The sequence below is a fragment of the Salmo salar genome, chromosome 05, assembly GCF_965601325.2.
Source record: "Salmo salar chromosome 05, fSalSal1, whole genome shotgun sequence".
Taxonomy (NCBI): Eukaryota; Metazoa; Chordata; class Actinopteri; order Salmoniformes; family Salmonidae; genus Salmo; species Salmo salar.
Window position 1 is genome coordinate 93,381,107 of NC_138295.1, and position 25,230 is coordinate 93,406,336.

A 25,230-nucleotide genomic window follows, 5' to 3' on the forward strand; every position below is an offset into this window, starting at 1 on the left:
GTTAAACCCTATCCTAGAGGTGGTTATTAGATGTAATAATGACAGCAGTTAAACCCTCTCCTAGAGGTGGTTATTAGATGTAGTAATGACAGCAGTTAAACCCTATCCTAGAGGTGGTTATTAGATGTAGTAATGACAGCAGTTAAACCCTATCCTAGAGGTGGTTATTAGATATAGTAATGACAGCAGTTAAACCCTATCCTAGAGGTGGTTATTAGATGTAGTAATGACAGCAGTTAAACCCTATCCTAGAGGTGGTTATTAGATGTAGTAATGACAGCAGTTAAACCCTATCCTAGAGGTGGTTATTAGATGTAGTAATGACAGCAGTTAAACCCTATCCTAGAGGTGGTTATTAGATGTAGTAATGACAGCATTTAAACTCTATCCTAGAGGTGGTTATTAGATGTAGTAATGACAGCAGTTAAACTCTATCCTAGAGGTGGTTATTAGATGTAGTAATGACAGCAGTTAAACCCTATCCTAGAGGTGGTTATTAGATGTAGTAATGACAGCAGTTAAACCCTGTCCTAGAGGTGGTTATTAGATGTAGTAATGACAGCAGTTAAACCCTATCCTAGAGGTGGCTATTAGATGTAATAATGACAGCAGTTAAACCCTCTCCTAGAGGTGGTTATTAGATGTAGTAATGACAGCAGTTAAACCCTATCCTAGAGGTGGTTATTAGATGTAGTAATGACAGCAGTTAAACCCTATCCTAGAGGTGGTTATTAGATGTAGTAATGACAGCAGTTAAACCCTATCCTAGAGGTGGTTATTAGATGTAGTAATGACAGCAGTTAAACCCTATCCTAGAGGTGGTTATTAGATGTAGTAATGACAGCAGTTAAACCCTATCCTAGAGGTGGTTATTAGATGTAGTAATGACAGCAGTTAAACCCTATCCTAGAGGTGGTTATTAGATGTAGTAATGACAGCAGTTAAACCCTATCCTAGAGGTGGTTATTAGATGTAGTAATGACAGCAGTTAAACCCTATCCTAGAGGTGGTTATTAGATATAGTAATGACAGCAGTTAAACCCTATCCTAGAGGTGGTTATTAGATGTAGTAATGACAGCAGTTAAACCCTATCCTAGAGGTGGTTATTAGATGTAGTAATGACAGCAGTTAAACCCTATCCTAGAGGTGGTTATTAGATGTAGTAATGACAGCATTTAAACTCTATCCTAGAGGTGGTTATTAGATGTAGTAATGACAGCAGTTAAACTCTATCCTAGAGGTGGTTATTAGATGTAGTAATGACAGCAGTTAAACCCTATCCTAGAGGTGGTTATTAGATGTAGTAATGACAGCAGTTAAACCCTGTCCTAGAGGTGGTTATTAGATGTAGTAATGACAGCAGTTAAACCCTATCCTAGAGGTGGCTATTAGATGTAGTAATGACAGCAGTTAAACCCTATCCTAGAGGTGGTTATTAGATGTAGTAATGACAGCAGTTAAACACTATCCTAGAGGTGGTTATTAGATGTAGTAATGACAGCAGTTAAACCCTATCCTAGAGGTGGTTATTAGATGTAGTAATGACAGCAGTTAAACCCTATCCTAGAGGTGGTTATTAGATGTAGTAATGACAGCAGTTAAACCCTATCCTAGAGGTGGTTATTAGATGTAGTAATGACAGCAGTTAAACCCTATCCTAGAGGTGGTTATTAGATGTAGTAATGACAGCAGTTAAACCCTATCCTAGAGGTGGTTATTAGATGTAGTAATGACAGCAGTTAAACCCTATCCTAGAGGTGGTTATTAGATGTAGTAATGACAGCATTTAAACCCTATCCTAGAGGTGGTTATTAGATGTAGTAATGACAGCAGTTAAACCCTATCCTAGAGGTGGTTATTAGATGTAGTAATGACAGCAGTTAAACCCTATCCTAGAGGTGGTTATTAGATGTAGTAATGACAGCAGTTAAACCCTATCCTAGAGGTGGTTATTAGATGTAGTAATGACAGCAGTTAAACCCTATCCTAGAGGTGGTTATTAGATGTAGTAATGACAGCAGTTAAACCCTGTCCTAGAGGTGGTTATTAGATGTAGTAATGACAGCAGTTAAACCCTATCCTAGAGGTGGCTATTAGATGTAGTAATGACAGCAGTTAAACCCTGTCCTAGAGGTGGTTATTAGATGTAGTAATGACAGCAGTTAAACCCTATCCTAGAGGTGGCTATTAGATGTAGTAATGACAGCAGTTAAACCCTATCCTAGAGGTGGTTATTAGATGTAGTAATGACAGCAGTTAAACACTATCCTAGAGGTGGTTATTAGATGTAGTAATGACAGCAGTTAAACCCTATCCTAGAGGTGGTTATTAGATGTAGTAATGACAGCAGTTAAACCCTATCCTAGAGGTGGTTATTAGATGTAGTAATGACAGCAGTTAAACCCTATCCTAGAGGTGGTTATTAGATGTAGTAATGACAGCAGTTAAACCCTATCCTAGAGGTGGTTATTAGATGTAGTAATGACAGCAGTTAAACCCTATCCTAGAGGTGGTTATTAGATGTAGTAATGACAGCAGTTAAACCCTATCCTAGAGGTGGCTATTAGATGTAGTAATGACAGCAGTTAAACCCTATCCTAGAGGTGGTTATTAGATGTAGTAATGACAGCAGTTAAACCCTATCCTAGAGGTGGTTATTAGATGTAGTAATGACAGCAGTTAAACCCTATCCTAGAGGTGGTTATTAGATGTAGTAATGACAGCAGTTAAACCCTATCCTAGAGGTGGTTATTAGATGTAGTAATGACAGCAGTTAAACCCTATCCTAGAGGTGGTTATTAGATGTAGTAATGACAGCAGTTAAACCCTGTCCTAGAGGTGGTTATTAGATGTAGTAATGACAGCAGTTAAACCCTATCCTAGAGGTGGCTATTAGATGTAGTAATGACAGCAGTTAAACCCTATCCTAGAGGTGGTTATTAGATGTAGTAATGACAGCAGTTAAACACTATCCTAGAGGTGGTTAATAGATGTAGTAATGACAGCAGTTAAACCCTATCCTAGAGGTGGTTATTAGATGTAGTAATGACAGTAGTTAAACCCTATCCTAGAGGTGGTTATTAGATGTAGTAATGACAGCAGTTAAACCCTATCCTAGAGGTGGTTATTAGATATAGTAATGACAGCAGTTAAACCCTATCCTAGAGGTGGTTATTAGATGTAGTAATGACAGCAGTTAAACCCTATCCTAGAGGTGGTTATTAGATGTAGTAATGACAGCAGTTAAACCCTATCCTAGAGGTGGTTATTAGATGTAGTAATGACAGCAGTTAAACCCTATCCTAGAGGTGGTTATTAGATGTAGTAATGACAGCATTTAAACTCTATCCTAGAGGTGGTTATTAGATGTAGTAATGACAGCAGTTAAACTCTATCCTAGAGGTGGTTATTAGATGTAGTAATGACAGCAGTTAAACCCTATCCTAGAGGTGGTTATTAGATGTAGTAATGACAGCAGTTAAACCCTATCCTAGAGGTGGTTATTAGATGTAGTAATGACAGCAGTTAAACCCTATCCTAGAGGTGGTTATTAGATGTAGTAATGACAGCAGTTAAACCCTATCCTAGAGGTGGTTATTAGATGTAGTAATGACAGCAGTTAAACCCTATCCTAGAGGTGGTTATTAGATGTAGTAATGACAGCAGTTAAACCCTATCCTAGAGGTGGTTATTTAGATGTAGTAATGACAGCAGTTAAACCCTATCCTAGAGGTGGTTATTAGATGTAGTAATGACAGCAGTTAAACCCTATCCTAGAGGTGGTTATAGATGTAGTAATGACAGCAGTTAAACCCTATCCTAGAGGTGGTTATTAGATGTAGTAATGACAGCAGTTAAACCCTATCCTAGAGGTGGTTATTAGATGTAGTAATGACAGCAGTTAAACCCTATCCTAGAGGTGGTTATTTAGATGTAGTAATGACAGCAGTTAAACCCTATGCTAGAGGTGGTTATTAGATGTAGTAATGACAGCAGTTAAACCCTATCCTAGAGGTGGTTATTAGATGTAATAATGACAGCAGTTAAACCCTCTCCTAGAGGTGGTTATTAGATGTAGTAATGACAGCAGTTAAACCCTATCCTAGAGGTGGTTATTAGATGTAGTAATGACAGCAGTTAAACCCTATCCTAGAGGTGGTTATTAGATGTAGTAATGACAGCAGTTAAACCCTATCCTAGAGGTGGTTATTAGATGTAGTAATGACAGCAGTTAAACCCTATCCTAGAGGTGGTTATTAGATGTAGTAATGACAGCAGTTAAACCCTATCCTAGAGGTGGTTATTAGATGTAGTAATGACAGCAGTTAAACACTATCCTAGAGGTGGTTATTAGATGTAGTAATGACAGCAGTTAAACCCTATCCTAGAGGTGGTTATTAGATGTAGTAATGACAGCAGTTAAACCCTATCCTAGAGGTGGTTATTAGATGTAGTAATGACAGCAGTTAAACCCTATCCTAGAGGTGGTTATTAGATGTAGTAATGACAGCAGTTAAACCCTATCCTAGAGGGGGTTATTAGATGTAATAATGACAGCAGTTAAACCCTATCTTAGAGGGGGTTATTAGATGTAATAATGACAGCAGTTAAACCCTATCCTAGAGGTGGTTATTAGATGTAGTAATGACAGCAGCAGATAAACCCTATCCTAGAGGTGGTTATTAGATGTAGTAATGACAGCAGTTAAACCCTATCCTAGAGGTGGTTCTTAGATGTAGTAATGACAGCAGTTAAACCCTATCCTAGAGGTGGTTATTAGATGTAGTAATGACAGCAGTTAAACCCTATCCTAGAGGTGGTTATTAGATGTAGTAATGACAGCAGTTAAACCCTATCCTAGAGGTGGTTATTAGATGTAATAATGACAGCAGTTAAACCCTCTCCTAGAGGTGGTTATTAGATGTAGTAATGACAGCAGTTAAACCCTATCCTAGAGGTGGTTATTAGATGTAGTAATGACAGCAGTTAAACCCTATCCTAGAGGTGGTTATTAGATGTAGTAATGACAGCAGTTAAACCCTATCCTAGAGGTGGTTATTAGATGTAGTAATGACAGCAGTTAAACCCTATCCCAGAGGTGGTCATTAGATGTAGTAATGACAGCAGTTAAACCCTATCCTAGAGGTGGTTATTAGATGTAGTAATGACAGCAGTTAAACCCTATCCTAGAGGTGGTTATTAGATGTAGTAATGACAGCAGTTAAACCCTATCCTAGAGGTGGTTATTAGATGTAGTAATGACAGCAGTTAAACCCTATCCTAGAGGTGGTTATTAGATGTAGTAATGACAGCAGTTAAACCCTATCCTAGAGGTGGTTATTAGATGTAGTAATGACAGCAGTTAAACACTATCCTAGAGGTGGTTATTAGATGTAGTAATGACAGCAGTTAAACCCTATCCTAGAGGTGGTTATTAGATGTAGTAATGACAGCAGTTAAACCCTATCCTAGAGGTGGTTATTAGATGTAGTAATGACAGCAGTTAAACCCTATCCTAGAGGTGGTTATTAGATATAGTAATGACAGCAGTTAAACCCTATCCTAGAGGTGGTTATTAGATGTAGTAATGACAGCAGTTAAACCCTATCCTAGAGGTGGTTATTAGATGTAGTAATGACAGCAGTTAAACCCTATCCTAGAGGTGGTTATTAGATGTAGTAATGACAGCAGTTAAACCCTATCCTAGAGGTGGTTATTAGATGTAGTAATGACAGCATTTAAACTCTATCCTAGAGGTGGTTATTAGATGTAGTAATGACAGCAGTTAAACTCTATCCTAGAGGTGGTTATTAGATGTAGTAATGACAGCAGTTAAACCCTATCCTAGAGGTGGTTATTAGATGTAGTAATGACAGCAGTTAAACCCTGTCCTAGAGGTGGTTATTAGATGTAGTAATGACAGCAGTTAAACCCTATCCTAGAGGTGGCTATTAGATGTAATAATGACAGCAGTTAAACCCTCTCCTAGAGGTGGTTATTAGATGTAGTAATGACAGCAGTTAAACCCTATCCTAGAGGTGGTTATTAGATGTAGTAATGACAGCAGTTAAACCCTATCCTAGAGGTGGTTATTAGATGTAGTAATGACAGCAGTTAAACCCTATCCTAGAGGTGGTTATTAGATGTAATAATGACAGCAGTTAAACACTATCCTAGAGGTGGTTAATAGATGTAGTAATGACAGCAGTTAAACCCTATCCTAGAGGTGGTTATTAGATGTAGTAATGACAGCAGTTAAACCCTATCCTAGAGGTGGTTATTAGATGTAGTAATGACAGCAGTTAAACCCTATCCTAGAGGTGGTTATTAGATGTAGTAATGACAGCAGTTAAACCCTATCCTAGAGGTGGTTATTAGATGTAGTAATGACAGCAGTTAAACCCTATCCTAGAGGTGGTTATTAGATGTAGTAATGACAGCAGTTAAACCCTATCCTAGAGGTGGTTATTAGATGTAATAATGACAGCAGTTAAACCCTATCCTAGAGGTGGTTATTAGATGTAGTAATGACAGCAGTTAAACCCTATCCTAGAGGTGGTTATTAGATGTAGTAATGACAGCAGTTAAACCCTATCCTAGAGGTGGTTATTAGATATAGTAATGACAGCAGTTAAACCCTATCCTAGAGGTGGTTATTAGATGTAGTAATGACAGCAGTTAAACCCTATCCTAGAGGTGGTTATTAGATGTAGTAATGACAGCATTTAAAATCTATCCTAGAGGTGGTTATTAGATGTAGTAATGACAGCAGTTAAACTCTATCCTAGAGGTGGTTATTAGATGTAGTAATGACAGCAGTTAAACCCTATCCTAGAGGTGGTTATTAGATGTAGTAATGACAGCAGTTAAACCCTGTCCTAGAGGTGGTTATTAGATGTAGTAATGACAGCAGTTAAACCCTATCCTAGAGGTGGCTATTAGATGTAGTAATGACAGCAGTTAAACCCTATCCTAGAGGTGGTTATTAGATGTAGTAATGACAGCAGTTAAACACTATCCTAGAGGTGGTTATTAGATGTAGTAATGACAGCAGTTAAACCCTATCCTAGAGGTGGTTATTAGATGTAGTAATGACAGCAGTTAAACCCTATCCTAGAGGTGGTTATTAGATGTAGTAATGACAGCAGTTAAACCCTATCCTAGAGGTGGTTATTAGATGTAGTAATGACAGCAGTTAAACCCTATCCTAGAGGTGGTTATTAGATGTAGTAATGACAGCAGTTAAACCCTATCCTAGAGGTGGTTATTAGATGTAGTAATGACAGCAGTTAAACCCTATCCTAGAGGTGGTTATTAGATGTAGTAATGACAGCAGTTAAACCCTATCCTAGAGGTGGTTATTAGATGTAGTAATGACAGCATTTAAACTCTATCCTAGAGGTGGTTATTAGATGTAGTAATGACAGCAGTTAAACTCTATCCTAAAGGTGGTTATTAGATGTAGTAATGACAGCAGTTAAACCCTATCCTAGAGGTGGTTATTAGATGTAGTAATGACAGCAGTTAAACCCTGTCCTAGAGGTGGTTATTAGATGTAGTAATGACAGCAGTTAAACCCTATCCTAGAGGTGGTTATTAGATGTAGTAATGACAGCAGTTAAACCCTATCCTAGAGGTGGTTATTAGATGTAGTAATGACAGCAGTTAAACCCTATCCTAGAGGTGGTTATTAGATGTAATAATGACAGCAGTTAAACCCTATCCTAGAGGTGGTTATTAGATGTAGTAATGACAGCAGTTAAACCCTATCCTAGAGGTGGTTATTAGATGTAGTAATGACAGCAGTTAAACCCTATCCTAGAGGTGGTTATTAGATGTAGTAATGACAGCAGTTAAACCCTATCCTAGAGGTGGTTATTAGATATAGTAATGACAGCAGTTAAACCCTATCCTAGAGGTGGTTATTTAGATGTAGTAATGACAGCAGTTAAACCCTATCCTAGAGGTGGTTATTAGATGTAGTAATGACAGCAGTTAAACCCTATCCTAGAGGTGGTTATTAGATGTAGTAATGACAGCAGTTAAACCCTATCCTAGAGGTGGTTATTAGATGTAGTAATGACAGCAGTTAAACCCTATCCTAGAGGTGGTTATTAGATGTAGTAATGACAGCAGTTAAACCCTATCCTAGAGGTGGTTATTAGATGTAGTAATGACAGCAGTTAAACCCTATCCTAGAGGTGGTTATTAGATGTAGTAATGACAGCAGTTAAACCCTATCCTAGAGGTGGTTATTAGATATAGTAATGACAGCAGTTAAACCCTATCCTAGAGGTGGTTATTAGATGTAGTAATGACAGCAGTTAAACCCTATCCTAGAGGTGGTTATTAGATGTAGTAATGACAGCAGTTAAACCCTATCCTAGAGGTGGTTATTAGATGTAGTAATGACAGCATTTAAACTCTATCCTAGAGGTGGTTATTAGATGTAGTAATGACAGCAGTTAAACTCTATCCTAGAGGTGGTTATTAGATGTAGTAATGACAGCAGTTAAACCCTATCCTAGAGGTGGTTATTAGATGTAGTAATGACAGCAGTTAAACCCTGTCCTAGAGGTGGTTATTAGATGTAGTAATGACAGCAGTTAAACCCTATCCTAGAGGTGGCTATTAGATGTAATAATGACAGCAGTTAAACCCTCTCCTAGAGGTGGTTATTAGATGTAGTAATGACAGCAGTTAAACCCTATCCTAGAGGTGGTTATTAGATGTAGTAATGACAGCAGTTAAACCCTATCCTAGAGGTGGTTATTAGATGTAGTAATGACAGCAGTTAAACCCTATCCTAGAGGTGGTTATTAGATGTAATAATGACAGCAGTTAAACACTATCCTAGAGGTGGTTAATAGATGTAGTAATGACAGCAGTTAAACCCTATCCTAGAGGTGGTTATTAGATGTAGTAATGACAGCAGTTAAACCCTATCCTAGAGGTGGTTATTAGATGTAGTAATGACAGCAGTTAAACCCTATCCTAGAGGTGGTTATTAGATGTAGTAATGACAGCAGTTAAACCCTATCCTAGAGGTGGTTATTAGATGTAGTAATGACAGCAGTTAAACCCTATCCTAGAGGTGGTTATTAGATGTAGTAATGACAGCATTTAAAATCTATCCTAGAGGTGGTTATTAGATGTAGTAATGACAGCAGTTAAACTCTATCCTAGAGGTGGTTATTAGATGTAGTAATGACAGCAGTTAAACCCTATCCTAGAGGTGGTTATTAGATGTAGTAATGACAGCAGTTAAACCCTGTCCTAGAGGTGGTTATTAGATGTAGTAATGACAGCAGTTAAACCCTATCCTAGAGGTGGCTATTAGATGTAGTAATGACAGCAGTTAAACCCTATCCTAGAGGTGGTTATTAGATGTAGTAATGACAGCAGTTAAACACTATCCTAGAGGTGGTTATTAGATGTAGTAATGACAGCAGTTAAACCCTATCCTAGAGGTGGTTATTAGATGTAGTAATGACAGCAGTTAAACCCTATCCTAGAGGTGGTTATTAGATGTAGTAATGACAGCAGTTAAACCCTATCCTAGAGGTGGTTATTAGATGTAGTAATGACAGCAGTTAAACCCTATCCTAGAGGTGGTTATTAGATGTAGTAATGACAGCAGTTAAACCCTATCCTAGAGGTGGTTATTAGATGTAGTAATGACAGCAGTTAAACCCTATCCTAGAGGTGGTTATTAGATGTAGTAATGACAGCAGTTAAACCCTATCCTAGAGGTGGTTATTAGATGTAGTAATGACAGCATTTAAACTCTATCCTAGAGGTGGTTATTAGATGTAGTAATGACAGCAGTTAAACTCTATCCTAAAGGTGGTTATTAGATGTAGTAATGACAGCAGTTAAACCCTATCCTAGAGGTGGTTATTAGATGTAGTAATGACAGCAGTTAAACCCTGTCCTAGAGGTGGTTATTAGATGTAGTAATGACAGCAGTTAAACCCTATCCTAGAGGTGGTTATTAGATGTAGTAATGACAGCAGTTAAACCCTATCCTAGAGGTGGTTATTAGATGTAGTAATGACAGCAGTTAAACCCTATCCTAGAGGTGGTTATTAGATGTAATAATGACAGCAGTTAAACCCTATCCTAGAGGTGGTTATTAGATGTAGTAATGACAGCAGTTAAACCCTATCCTAGAGGTGGTTATTAGATGTAGTAATGACAGCAGTTAAACCCTATCCTAGAGGTGGTTATTAGATGTAGTAATGACAGCAGTTAAACCCTATCCTAGAGGTGGTTATTAGATATAGTAATGACAGCAGTTAAACCCTATCCTAGAGGTGGTTATTTAGATGTAGTAATGACAGCAGTTAAACCCTATCCTAGAGGTGGTTATTAGATGTAGTAATGACAGCAGTTAAACCCTATCCTAGAGGTGGTTATTAGATGTAGTAATGACAGCAGTTAAACACTATCCTAGAGGTGGTTATTAGATGTAGTAATGACAGCAGTTAAACCCTATCCTAGAGGTGGTTATTAGATGTAGTAATGACAGCAGTTAAACCCTATCCTAGAGGTGGTTATTAGATGTAGTAATGACAGCAGTTAAACCCTATCCTAGAGGTGGTTATTAGATATAGTAATGACAGCAGTTAAACCCTATCCTAGAGGTGGTTATTAGATGTAGTAATGACAGCAGTTAAACCCTATCCTAGAGGTGGTTATTAGATGTAGTAATGACAGCAGTTAAACCCTATCCTAGAGGTGGTTATTAGATGTAGTAATGACAGCAGTTAAACCCTATCCTAGAGGTGGTTATTAGATGTAGTAATGACAGCATTTAAACTCTATCCTAGAGGTGGTTATTAGATGTAGTAATGACAGCAGTTAAACTCTATCCTAGAGGTGGTTATTAGATGTAGTAATGACAGCAGTTAAACCCTATCCTAGAGGTGGTTATTAGATGTAGTAATGACAGCAGTTAAACCCTATCCTAGAGGTGGCTATTAGATGTAATAATGACAGCAGTTAAACCCTCTCCTAGAGGTGGTTATTAGATGTAGTAATGACAGCAGTTAAACCCTATCCTAGAGGTGGTTATTAGATGTAGTAATGACAGCAGTTAAACCCTATCCTAGAGGTGGTTATTAGATGTAGTAATGACAGCAGTTAAACCCTATCCTAGAGGTGGTTATTAGATGTAGTAATGACAGCAGTTAAACCCTATCCTAGAGGTGGTTATTAGATGTAGTAATGACAGCAGTTAAACCCTATCCTAGAGGTGGTTATTAGATGTAGTAATGACAGCATTTAAACTCTATCCTAGAGGTGGTTATTAGATGTAGTAATGACAGCAGTTAAACTCTATCCTAAAGGTGGTTATTAGATGTAGTAATGACAGCAGTTAAACCCTATCCTAGAGGTGGTTATTAGATGTAGTAATGACAGCAGTTAAACCCTGTCCTAGAGGTGGTTATTAGATGTAGTAATGACAGCAGTTAAACCCTATCCTAGAGGTGGTTATTAGATGTAGTAATGACAGCAGTTAAACCCTATCCTAGAGGTGGTTATTAGATGTAGTAATGACAGCAGTTAAACCCTATCCTAGAGGTGGTTATTAGATGTAGTAATGACAGCAGTTAAACCCTATCCTAGAGGTGGTTATTAGATGTAGTAATGACAGCAGTTAAACCCTATCCTAGAGGTGGTTATTAGATGTAGTAATGACAGCAGTTAAACCCTATCCTAGAGGTGGTTATTAGATGTAGTAATGACAGCAGTTAAACCCTATCCTAGAGGTGGTTATTAGATATAGTAATGACAGCAGTTAAACCCTATCCTAGAGGTGGTTATTAGATGTAGTAATGACAGCAGTTAAACCCTATCCTAGAGGTGGTTATTAGATGTAGTAATGACAGCAGTTAAACCCTATCCTAGAGGTGGTTATTAGATGTAGTAATGACAGCAGTTAAACCCTATCCTAGAGGTGGTTATTAGATGTAGTAATGACAGCAGTTAAACCCTATCCTAGAGGTGGTTATTAGATGTAGTAATGACAGCAGTTAAACCCTATCCTAGAGGTGGTTATTAGATGTAGTAATGACAGCAGTTAAACCCTATCCTAGAGGTGGTTATTAGATGTAGTAATGACAGCAGTTAAACCCTATCCTAGAGGTGGTTATTAGATATAGTAATGACAGCAGTTAAACCCTATCCTAGAGGTGGTTATTAGATGTAGTAATGACAGCAGTTAAACCCTATCCTAGAGGTGGTTATTAGATGTAGTAATGACAGCAGTTAAACCCTATCCTAGAGGTGGTTATTAGATGTAGTAATGACAGCAGTTAAACCCTATCCTAGAGGTGGTTATTAGATGTAGTAATGACAGCAGTTAAACCCTATCCTAGAGGTGGTTATTAGATGTAGTAATGACAGCAGTTAAACCCTATCCTAGAGGTGGTTATTAGATGTAGTAATGACAGCAGTTAAACCCTATCCTAGAGGTGGTCATTAGATGTAGTAATGACAGCAGTTAAACCCTATCCTAGAGGTGGTCATTAGATGTAGTAATGACAGCAGTTAAACCCTATCCTAGAGGTGGTTATTAGATGTAGTAATGACAGCAGTTAAACCCTATCCTAGAGGTGGTTATTAGATGTAGTAATGACAGCAGTTAAACCCTATCCTAGAGGTGGTTATTAGATGTAGTAATGACAGCAGTTAAACCCTATCCTAGAGGTGGTTATTAGATGTAGTAATGACAGCAGTTAAACCCTATCCTAGAGGTGGTTATTAGATGTAGTAATGACAGCAGTTAAACCCTATCCTAGAGGTGGTTATTAGATGTAGTAATGACAGCAGTTAAACCCTATCCTAGAGGTGGTTATTAGATGTAGTAATGACAGCAGTTAAACCCTATCCTAGAGGTGGTTATTAGATGTAGTAATGACAGCAGTTAAACCCTATCCTAGAGGTGGTTATTAGATGTAGTAATGACAGCAGTTAAACCCTATCCTAGAGGTGGCTATTAGATGTAGTAATGACAGCAGTTAAACCCTATCCTAGAGGTGGTTATTAGATGTAGTAATGACAGCAGTTAAACCCTATCCTAGAGGTGGTTATTAGATGTAGTAATGACAGCAGTTAAACCCTATCCTAGAGGTGGTTATTAGATGTAGACTCAAAGTGCTGCGTAATTGTTCTGCCCTGACAACAGTGGAGGAGAGAGAGAGAGAGAGAAAGAGGGAGAGAAAGAAGGAGAGAGAGAGGAATAGAGAGTAGGGGAGAGAGAGAGAGCAGAAGATGATGACAGATTACGATGACATAAACAGTCACAATCACAGTGTAATTTCCCACGGATCCCCGTCCGTGCATCACTTATGAAAATCCTCCTGCTCCTGCTCCTCTCCAAACACTGTTCTCTCATCCATAATCAGTTGGCTGCATTGTGTAGTCAAATCAATATAACCTGAAAATGACAAATCAATCAGGTTATTATGGTGTCTTCAGCCCCCTCCTCCTTCTTCCCTACTTAAAAAAATAAGATGCTTGTTGTCATGCTTTTTAAATGATCAGTAGTATCAATACTTCTTAAATGTTTTCTGGTGTTGATATTGACCCCTCTACCAGCAGCTGGCAGATCATTTTCTGACACATCCACATTGTTTGTATTGTGTTGTGTTGTTTGGTGTTCTTTGTTGTGGTGTGGTGTGGTGTGGTGTTCTTTGTTGTGGTGGGGTGTTCTTTGTTGTGGTGGGGTGTGGTGTGGTGTGGTGTGGTGTGGGGTGGTGGTGTGGTGTGGTGTTCTTTTGTTTTGTTGTGGTGTGGTGTTCTTTGTTGTGGTGGGGTGTGGTGTGGTGTGGTGTGGTGTGGTGTGGTGTGGTGTTCTTTTGTTTTGTTGTGGTGTGTTTTGTTGTGGTGTGTTTTGTTGTGGTGTGTTTTGTTGTGGTGTGTTTTGTTGTGGTGTGGTGTGGTGTGCTTTTGTTGTGTTGAGTTATGTTGTATTGTGTTGTATTGTATTGTATTGTATTGTATTGTATTGTATTGTATTGTAGTGTATTGTATTGTAGTGTAGTGTAGTGTAGTGTAGTGTAGTGTATTGTATTGTATTGTATTGTATTGTATTGTATTGTATTGTATTGTATTGTATTGTGTTGTATTGTGTTGTATTGTGTTGTATTGTATTGTGTTGTGTTGTAGTGTAGTGTAGTGTAGTGTAGTGTAGTGTATTGTATTGTGTTGTATTGTAGTGTAGTGTAGTGTAGTGTAGTGTAGTGTAGTGTATTGTGACTCCTCACATAATGAACTGAGTGAATTCAGGACCGTTCCAGATATCTGGAAAAGGCCAAACCAATTACTTTTACTGAGCTGTTGATGTTTTCCTTCTGGCAAACATGACTTTAATGTCTATCTTGTCTTAAAGAGAAAACCTATTTCAGTTAGTCATTTTGTATTGATCAAACATGACTTTAATGTCTATCTTGTCTTAAAGAGAAAACCTATTTCAGTTAGTCATTTTGTATAGATCAAACATAATTGTCTGTAGCCTGTGTTTGTCTGAAGAGTTGTTGAAGGGATGCAGGACAGTGTATTGACAGTTTGACTGTCAGATATAAGGTCTATGTTCTGTTGATTGGGTTGCGCTCCAGATAAAGATAATGTTCTGTTGATTGGGTTGCTCTCCAGATAAAGATAATGTTCTGTTGATTGGGTTGCTCTCCAGATAAAGGTCATGTTCTGTTGATTGGGTTGCGCTCCAGATAAAGGTCTCTGGCCTAAATGTTGACCCCCTTGGCTTCTCTCTCTCTGTCTGTTTAAGTGGGGGGGGTTATCAATCAAAAGCAAACACTTGTCTGAAGTGAGTCCTGTCCTTAACATCCTAATATTTTATTATATTATTGGTGTATATTATCTATTAAACAAAAACATATATTTTTCTGAAGTGACTCCTTTCCTTAAAACCTCTTAAGGATCGGCCCCTTTTTTTCAATTTTCGCCTAAAATGACATACCTAAATCTAACTGCCTGTAGCTCAGGCCCTGAAGCAAGGATATGCATTTTCTTTGTACCATTTGAAAAGAAACACTTTGCAGTTTGTGGAAATGTGAAAGGAATGTAGGCGAATATAACACATTAGATCTGGTAAAAGATAATACAAAGAAAAAAAAACCTGTTTTTGTCAGGGATTTCTTCGTCTTCTGACGATATAACGAAATCATCGTCGGAAAAGGTAGACCAATACGCAGCAGGTATGTGATTGTTCATTTTGAACATTTATTCACTTCAAAACGAACACAAAAACAACAAACAAGAAAACGAACGATTCACAAACTGCCAGTCTGGTAAGGCACTAGGCTAAACACAGAACAATCACCCACAAAAGCAAACACAAACACACCCTACTATATGGGACTCTCAATCAAACGCAGATAGACAACACCTGCCTTCAACTGAGAGTCCCAACCCCAATTAATCAAACATAGACATACACTCACTAGACTCCACATAGAACTACCTAGACATAAACCAAAACCCGGAATTACTAAATCAAACACCCTTTTTACAAAACACACCACCCTGAACCACATAAAACAAATACCCTCTGCCACGTCCTGACCAAACTACAATACTAATTAACCTTTAAACTGGCCAGGACGTGACAGTTTTGTATTATTTTTGTTTGTACCAACATCTTTGAAATGCAAGAGAAAGGCCATAATGTATTATTCCAGCCCAGGTGCAATTTAGATATTGTCCACTAGATGGCAGTAGTGTATGTGAAAAGTTTTAGACTGATCCAAGGAACCATTGCATTTCTGTTCAAAATGTTGTATCAAGACTGCCCAAATGTGCCTAATTTGTTTCTTAGTAACTTTTCATGTACAAAACTGTGCACTCTCCTCAAACAATAGCATTGTATTCTTTCACTGTAATAACTACTGTAAATTGGACAGTACCGTTAGATTAACAAGAATTTAAGCTTCCAGCCAATAACAGATATGTCTATGTCCTGGGAAATGTTCTTGTTACTTCCAACCTCATGCTAATCGCATTAGCCTACGTTAGCTCAACCGTCCCGCAGGGACCCCAAGTTTAACATTGGATTTGATTGGATTGTCCAGAGGCTGGTTGCACTACCCACTGCAGGTGGAGGTGCATTATGGCTCATGGGGGCATCTGACCAAAATACGTTTAGGAAAGGTGAGATGGAGGGCACTATGGAACTCATGTACATATACATCTGTCATGACGTTGGCCTCTTTTGGTACAGGGAGGACAGTTGACCCCCTCCCTTTTGCACCACCCCCCCTACCTTCCCCCAATCCACCCTGTGTGTAAAGGGTCGTAAAAACTCTAAAATTCCAGGAGAGTCTCTGGCCACATGGCCCATAGAGAGACACAGGAAATTCTTCCAACTCATAGAACTGGAGAGCCAAGCGACATTTTGTGTTCTGGAGAAGGTATGGAAGATTGGTGAAGAATCCAGCTACGAACTGATCCGCTTGGTACAATTTTGTGATACTCAGAAGAGACAATATAGCCATATTACTATAAAACTGTTTATATAATAGCATCATAATGGTTGTATAGAATGTATTTATAAGGATAAAGCTTTTGTAAGACATTGAGATGCTATGTACTGATGTAATGTGATAGAATTGTATTTCTGTAACCAAATCTAACTCAGTCATAGGCACGCCCCCAGGGACCCATACAGGACCAGGCGTCATTTGACAAGCTGTTCTATGGGCACTATAAAACACCCCCTGATTTACATTTCTTCAGACCAGGCCTACACTCCGTTGGCTAATAGGTTTTACCTTCCAATTCCTCTACTGAAAGTGAACCATACCACGTGGTTAACTTTTAGACTATCGATACTGACAGAATAAGAACAAGTCTTTGATATTAATTATTAGTCTGCAGCTAAGTAAATTATATCATTGAACGCGAAGACCAACGAAACAACCATTCGATGACGACATTAATGAATGTCGCTCTGAAAGATCCATTCTAACCGAGAGAGAGAGAGAGAACGCAGACAAAACTCCCCAACAGAACAGAACTCTCGAACAAGGATCACGACGACACATGAGCGTAAATATATATTGATTGCAATTGTTCCCGAATGAGTGAGCCTTCAATTGTCAATTGTTAATATTAATGAACTCTGTGTAACTGCCACAGCTGACCTTTTATGATCCATTGTTCAACAGGCCGACCTGCCTGTTTAGCCCACAAGGGCACATTCCTATACCAATCCTTTGTGACGATAATTACTGTTTGTATGTTTTTTCTGTTAATTACTTAGTGTAGTAAATAAATGATTTTAAGACAATTGATGTATGGATGATTTTAGTAAAGACTGGGTTCGTGCAGATACAACAATTTACGACGTTTGGAATGAGACTGGACTCGAGGTAAATACACCATTTAAACCAGAAGATAATCGGCCTATACTATAATAGAATATAATATTATAGTACAGGAAAGTTATATTAGGAAAATTATAGCTTTGTAATCTGAATATTCTCCTTGGTGCCCCGATCTCCTAGTTAATTACAATTAAACGATTAATCAGTTTAATCGCGTGATAATAATTACAGGGAGCTAATTGATAAACATATCTTCAGTTTAATGGTACCCCCAAAGACACGACACATCATATACACAGGTTTTCAATATAAGACCCTCTTCACTCTGTATAATGCACTACTTATGATGAGAGAGAGAGAGAGACAGACAGAGACAGAGAGACAGAGAGAGACAGAGAGAGAGTGAGAGAGAGACAGAGAGAGAGAGAGAGAGAGAGAGAGACAGAGAGAGAGAGAGAGACAGAGAGAGAGAGAGAGAGAGAGAGAGAGAGAGAGAGACAGAGAGAGAGAGAGAGAGAGAGAGAGAGACAGAGAGAGAGAGAATGAGAGAGACAGGGAGAGAGAGAGAGAGAGAGACAGAGAGAGCGAGAGAGAGAGAGAGAGAGAGACAGAGAGAATGAGAGAGAGAGACAGAGAGAGAGAGACAGAGAGAGAGAGAGAGAGAGAGAGAGAGAGAGAGACAGAGAGAGACAGAGAGAGAGAGACAGAGAGAGACAGAGAGAGAGAGAGAGAGAGAGACAGACAGAGAGACAGAGAGACAGAGAGAGAGAGTGAGAGAGAGAGAGAGAGAGAATGAGAGAGAGAGAGAGTGAGAGAGAGAATGAGAGAATATCTAAAAAAAAAAAAATTATATTGAAGATTTTAGGTCACCTGGCAACGTTTATTTAGTATTTTTGTGATTTACAGTAGAAAATATAACACCACAAGGCACCACTTCCTCCTCAGCATGAGCACATAAACAGCTTGTCAAATACCATCTCAAGACCATCTTACATTTCATACCATCTCAAGACAATACAAGCCCCTCCAAAAGTTACATTTGATACCATCTCAAGACAATACAAGCCCCTCCAAAAGTTACATTTGATACCATCTCAAGACAATACAAGCCCCTCCAAAAGTTACATTTGATACCATCTCAAGACAATACAAGCCCTCTAAAAGTTACATTTGATACCATTTCAAGACAATACAAGCCCCTCCAAAAGTTACATTTGATACCATTTCAAGACAATACAAGCCCCTCCAAAAGTTACATTTGATACCATCTCAAGACAATACAAGCCCCTCCAAAAGTTACATTTGATACCATCTCAAGACAATACAAGCCCATCTAAAAGTTACATTTGATACCATCTCAAGACAATAGAAACCCCTCTAAAAGTTACATTTAATACCATCTCAAGTCAATACAAGCCCATCTAAAAGTTACATTTGATACCATCTCAAGACAATACAAGCCCTCTAAAAGTTACATTTAATACCATCTCAAGACAATACAAGCCCTCTAAAAGTTACATTTAATACCATCTCAAGTCAATACAAGCCCATCTAAAAATTACATTTAATACCATCGTAGGACAATAGAAGCCCCTCTAAAAGTTAAATTGAATTACACAAATACAGTATACAGAATATGCGTAATAGATTACAGTACATATGTCGTTTAAAATAAAAAAATCTGCTTTTAAACAGTCTTGAATATTTTAACACTTTCCTGTTAACAATTAAACCTTATGTGCTTTGTAGAGAAATTCAGATAATTGTCTGTTAGCCGTTTTCTGTTTCAAAATAGCCTGTTAAGTGACATGTGATGGAGGGCTATGGCCATGTTACCCAACACATTTTGATGTTTGGTATTTTATTATGGATCCCCATTAGTTACTGCTAAAGCAGCAGCTCCTCTTCCTGGGGTCCACACAGAACATGAAACATGACATAATACAGGACATTAATAGACAAGAACAGCTCAAGGACAAAACTACATACATTTTTTAAAAAGGCACACGTAGCCTACAAATCAATACATACACACAAATGATCTAGGTCAAATAGAGGTGCCAATAAATAAGACATCTTCATTAACTCTGTATTATCTCTGTAACAGGGGAACCATAGATCAGTAACTCTGTATTATCTCTGTAACAGGGGGAACCATAGATCAGGTAGGTAGCCTGGTGGTTAGGCGCGTTTGGGCCTGCAATTAAAAGATTTCCGGATCGAATCCCCGAGACGACAAGGTGAAAATATTTTGTTCTGCCCACTCTCAGGGGAATGAGATATCCAACAACAACAAAAACAACGAATTTCAATTTCACACCTCGTACAAGTTACCAATGTGTACATCCAGAGAAACAGGACTATATAAGCCCCCCTCATTAGATATATCTCTGTGTCCACGTCAGTTGTCTTTGGTTTACTTGGATTCTGGTGCACTACAGTATTGCACTAAACTATAATGTTGGATGCACCCTATTCCCTATTCAGGGAACTATATTTGACTAGGGCTCTGGTCAAAAGCAGTGTACTATATAGGGACTAAAGTGCTATTTAAGACAGCTAATGTCTTGGGTTGAGGTCAGTCCATTTAATACAGCTCATTATTTATGGGGGCCAAACATGTATCTTTTTCTAACTGTCCATGGTATTCATAATGAACTGTATTGGTCATATTTATTGGATAAATGGAACACATGGCTTGAGACAACTAGCATGCTATCTTAGCGGCTGTCTGGAAAGTCGTATATATTGCGATCGCTTAAAAAAAATAGATTTTAGCATTTTGAACTATCTTTTCAAAGACAGTCCTTCTGGAATTTATTTAAGTTAAGTCAAGCTTCTATTTAATATATATGTTTTTTAATTTAACTAGGCAAGTCAGTTAAGAGCAAACTTATTTACAATGACAGCCTACACCGGCCAAACCCGGACGACGCTGGGCCAATTGTGCACCACCCTATGGGACTCCCAATCACGGCTGGTTGTGATACAGCCTGGAATTGAACCAGGGTGTCTGTAGTGACACCTCTAGCACTGAGATGCAGTGCCTTAGACCACCGCACCACTTGGTAGCTCATGATAGATCTGAAGAGTTTTGTTACTAAACGCAGGTCATTTTGTGTTGCTTAAGTTGCCATAATAATACAATATACACCCTGAAATTATTGACACCCTTGATAAAGCTGAGCAAAAGATTACTGTATAAAATAAATTATTAAAATACTGAGCTATATTGAATGTTCTAACAAATTGGGAAATTACATTATTTATACTAATACAATTGCTCAGAGAATGTTTTCTCAAAAGTATCGGTCAAATTTATTGACACCCCTTGTTTTCAATACTTTTCAATGTCTAACCGTGCAAATATTCCGCCACTGAATGTTTTCTGAGATTCAGAACACCCTGTGAGGATAAATGTACTGAGACTTATTCTACTATGTTTTCTGAGATTCTAGAACACCCTGTGAGGATAAATGTACTGAGACCGATTCTAGAATGTTTTCTGAGATTCTAGAACACATTAGGAGGGATCTTAGAACAGTCCTCCATACAGAATATCTTTCAGATCCTTGATGTCCTCTGTCTGTGCTTATGGGACTGGCTCTCTTCAATTCACACCACAGGTTTTCAATAGGGTTCAAGTCTGGAGACTGAGAGGGACATTGCAAAAAATGTTGATTTTGTGGCTAATGAATCATTTCTTTGTGGATTTTGATGTGCGCTTGGGGTTATCGTCTTGCTGGAAGATCTACTTGTGGCCAAGTTTCAGCCTCCTGGCAGAGACAACGAGGGTTTTTGGCTAAAAGGTCTTGGTACTGGGTAAAGTTCTTGGACCAGCTCTTGGACCAGTGGAAGCAATTTAGTCCCATAACACCAAAGCTCCAGCACAGTATTTTACAGTAGGTATGGGGTTCTTTTCTGCTTATGCGTGTGATTGGCCAAAGATATGTATTATTTATTTATTCATAGCATCTGACCACAGCACCGGTTCCAGTCCAAGTGCCAGTGCCATGTATCAAATTATAGGTGTATACATTTGTTGGTTGACATGAAAATAGAGCTCTTTACCTACTGTAAAATATGGTGGTGGATCTGTGATATTATGGGGCTATTTAGCTTCCACTAGTCCTGGGATCCTTGTTAAGGTTAACGGCATCATGAACTTTACCCAGTACCAAGACATGTGTGTCAATTATTTTGACCCCTACCTTTGAGGAAAAAGTATTACTTGTTAAACAAAATCTCTTTCTCTGAGCAATTGTTTTAGTATAAAATAATATAATAAATAAAATTAGCATACAATGTAGCTCAGTATTTAAATCATTTATTTAATATTTATTTTTTCTCATCTTTATCAAGGGTGTCAATCATTTTGGACCCACGGTACATTTGGAAACATTTTCACAGGAGAAGTAACAACACATTTTTCAAGTGTCAAAGGAAACTGTTGGCAAAATATAAAAATCTAGCTTACTATATAACGGTTATGTGTTGTAACAAACTTCATTTAAAACATGTACACTTTCAGATACAGTTAAATGCAGGAATGTAATTTTGTTATTGGCTATGACATGTGGTTTCTGTAATAAATACTATTTCTCTTAGTTACCTCTACAACAGATAATCATATGATATTTCATCAGGATTTTACACTAACCAAACGCTCAGATTTTTCTCAGCTCACAAAATAAACATCAATATATTGGTGTATTATCCATAATCATAACAGTCATAGTTTAAGGTTGATATTTAGTGATGTTTTGACCGAACGTCACCAACATCCTGATCTAGATCACAGCACACAACCACACGTCCATTGAGGAAATTAAAGACCACTACGATTTGACAGCTTGGTTGGCATTTCAAACACTCCTCTCTCCTCTTGTTACGGTATATACTCTCCTCACATGTCTGCTGTGCCTCCTTCTATCCATCCATCCATCCATCCCTCTCTCCATCCATCCCTCCATCTCTCTATCCATCATCCCTCCCTCTATCCCTCCATCTCTCTATCCATCCATCCATCCATCCATCCCTCTCTCCATCCATCCCTCCCTCTATCCCTCCATCTCTCTATCCATCCATCCATCCATCCCTCCCTCTATCCCTCTCTCTCTCTATCCATCCATCTATCCAGCTCTCTCTCCATCCATCCCTCCCTCTATCCCTCCCTCTCTCCATCCATCCTTCCCTCTATCCCTCCCTCTCTCTCTCCATCCATCCCTCCCTCTATCCCTCCCTCTATCTCTCCATCCATCCCTCCCTCTATCCCTCCCTCTCTCTATCCATCCATCCCTCCCTCTCTCTATCCATCCATCCCTCCCTCTATCCCTCCATCCTCCATGTGAATGGACATCTCTGTATTCTTCCTGGGCTCAGATCACCATCCAGTGTTGGAGCTGTGGAAACCAATGGGAAAGGACAATAAATACACTAAGGTAAGGTAAGGTAAGGTAAGGTAAGGTAAGGTAAGGTAAGGTAAGGTAAGGTAAGGTAAGGTAAGGTAAGGTAAGGTAAGGTAAGGTAAGGTAAGGTAAGGTAAGGTAAGGTAAGGTAAGGTAAGGTAAGGTAAGTAGGGAAGGTTAAGTAACGTCAAGTAAATAGTGAAGAGCAGCTTACCGTAAACCTCCTAACTTCTCCGTTATCCACCAAGTGGTGTTCGTGCTCAGGCGTTATGGCGTAGGCCAGTCTCTACAGGAAGACAGCACGGGAATCAGTTACCAAAGAAACTAACTTGTCTTCCTTATACAAGTCATTGTGCATTACCAAGCTGGATATTCATATTTACTGGTGATGTTATAGCTCATCAGCCATATTGCTCACATACCCGAATATATATGTGTCAGTGTCAGTGTTGACATTTCTGTGCATTGATGTGGATAAAAGTGGGCATCACTTTGGTTAAAGGTGTCTGCTAAATCACCAGAGTAGCTGTGATGACGTTGGCCTGTTGGTCAGGTTTATGACGCCCATAAATACCTTCCCCCCTTTCCGCTCTCTCTACTCTACAGAGAGACTCTTGGAAAGCCCTTTGTTAACATAGAGAGAGAGTCTGGTAACATCAAAAAGGTGGGGGGAGAGGAACCATATTTCGGTAATCCAACCAGTTGAAAATATGTGTTGGTACTTAAAGAATATGATACCAGATCAGTTGTCATCCATTCTACCAGACATTCTTCAGAGGACAGGAAGATCTCTGTTGGGCAACACGGCCTTCCATCTACGACCAACCTATTGAAGCACAGCTCAGAGTAAATATTCCTTTTCCAAATGGGCGGTTATTTAGAATGCATAAGATTCTGTATTTACGATAGCATAGCTTTACAAGGTCCGATCAGAGACCAAATTCCTTTGTTCCTCAGTCTTCCCGCGCTTTCATTCAAAACCCAACCCCCTTTCTTTGTGGAACCAGCCATCATATCTGTTCCATCCGCTAGGAACAATTCCTTTATGACATCATTAGTAATCAATGTATGACCCATCCTGTGTATGTGTAATTCTGTGTGATTGTTTAGGTATTTAGTAAATAAGTAATTAAACCAAATTTTGTATTACTAATTCAACTTGTTAGCTAGGGTTCACGAAGATAACCAAGAATTCTACGACTTAGGTCCACAGACGATGCAATCGCCATCACATTGCACACTGCCCTATCCCATCTGGACAAGAGGAATACCTATGTAAGAATGCTGTTCATCGACTACAGCTCAGTATTTAACACCATAGTTCCTCCAAGCTCATCATCAAGCTTGAGACCCTGGGTCTCGACCCCGCCCTGTGCAACTGGGTTCTGGACTTTCTGACGGGCAGCCACCAGGTGGTGAAGGTAGGAAACAACATCTCCACTCCACTGATCCTCAACACTGGGGCCCCACAAGGGTGCATGCTCAGCCCCCTCCTGTACTCCCTGTTCACCCACGACTGCATGGCCATGCACGTCTCCAACTCAATCATCAAGTTTGCAGACATCACTACAGTGGTAGACTTGATTACCACCAACGACGAGACGACCTACAGGGAGGAGGTGAGGGCCCTCGGAGTGTAGTGTCAGGAAAATAACCTCACACTCAATGTCAACAAAACAAAAGAGCTGATTGTGGACTTCAGGAAACAGCAGAGGGAGCATCCCCCTATCCACATCGACGGGACAGTAGTGGAGAAGGTGGAAAGTTTTAAGTTCCTTGGTTTACACATCACAAACTGAAATGGTCCACCCACACAGACAGCGTGGTGAAGAAGGCGCAACAGCGCTTCTTCAACCTCAGGAGGCTGAAAAAAAGTGCCTTGTCACCGAAAACCCTCACTAACTTTTACAGATGCACAATCGAGAGCATCCTGTCGGGCTGTATCACCACCTGATACGGCAACTGCACCGCCCACAACCGCAGGGCTCTCCAGAGGGTGGTGAGGTCTGCACAACACATCACCGGGGGCAAACTACCTGCCCTCCAGGCCACCTTCAACACCCGATGTAACAGGAAGGCAAAAAAGATCATCAAGGACATCAACCACCCGATCCGCTGCCTGTTCACCCCGCTTCCATCCAGAAGGCGAGGTCAGTACAGGTGCATCAAAGCTGAGACCGAGAGACTGAAAAACAGCTTCTATCTCAAGGCCATCAGATTGTTAAACAGCCATCACTAGCACAGAGAGGTGGCTGCCTACCTACAGACTTGATATCATTGGCGACTTTAATAAATGGAACACTAGTCACTTTAGTAATGCTACTTTAAGAATGTTTACATATCTCGCATTACTCATCTCATATGTATCTACTGTATACTGTATCCTTCACTATCTATTCTTTACTATCTATTGCATCTTAGCCACTCTGTCACTGCTCATCCATATATTTTATACTTATATATTCTCATC

General features: G+C 39.2%; 1 protein-coding gene across 1 annotated transcript in view; it reads right to left on the reverse strand.

Moving 5' to 3' along the window:
* Window positions 1–22,620: 22,620 nt before the first annotated feature.
* LOC106573237 (sodium-dependent dopamine transporter) overlaps window positions 22,621–25,230 on the reverse strand; it is a 79,713-nt gene continuing 77,103 nt past the window's right edge. The window contains exons 14-15 of the mRNA XM_082975980.1: window positions 22,975–23,046; window positions 22,621–22,754 (exon numbers count right to left, since the gene is read on the reverse strand). Coding sequence (XP_082832106.1) covers window positions 22,731–22,754; window positions 22,975–23,046 — 96 coding nt within the window. The 3' untranslated portion in view covers window positions 22,621–22,730. The remainder of the gene's footprint in view (window positions 22,755–22,974; window positions 23,047–25,230) is intronic.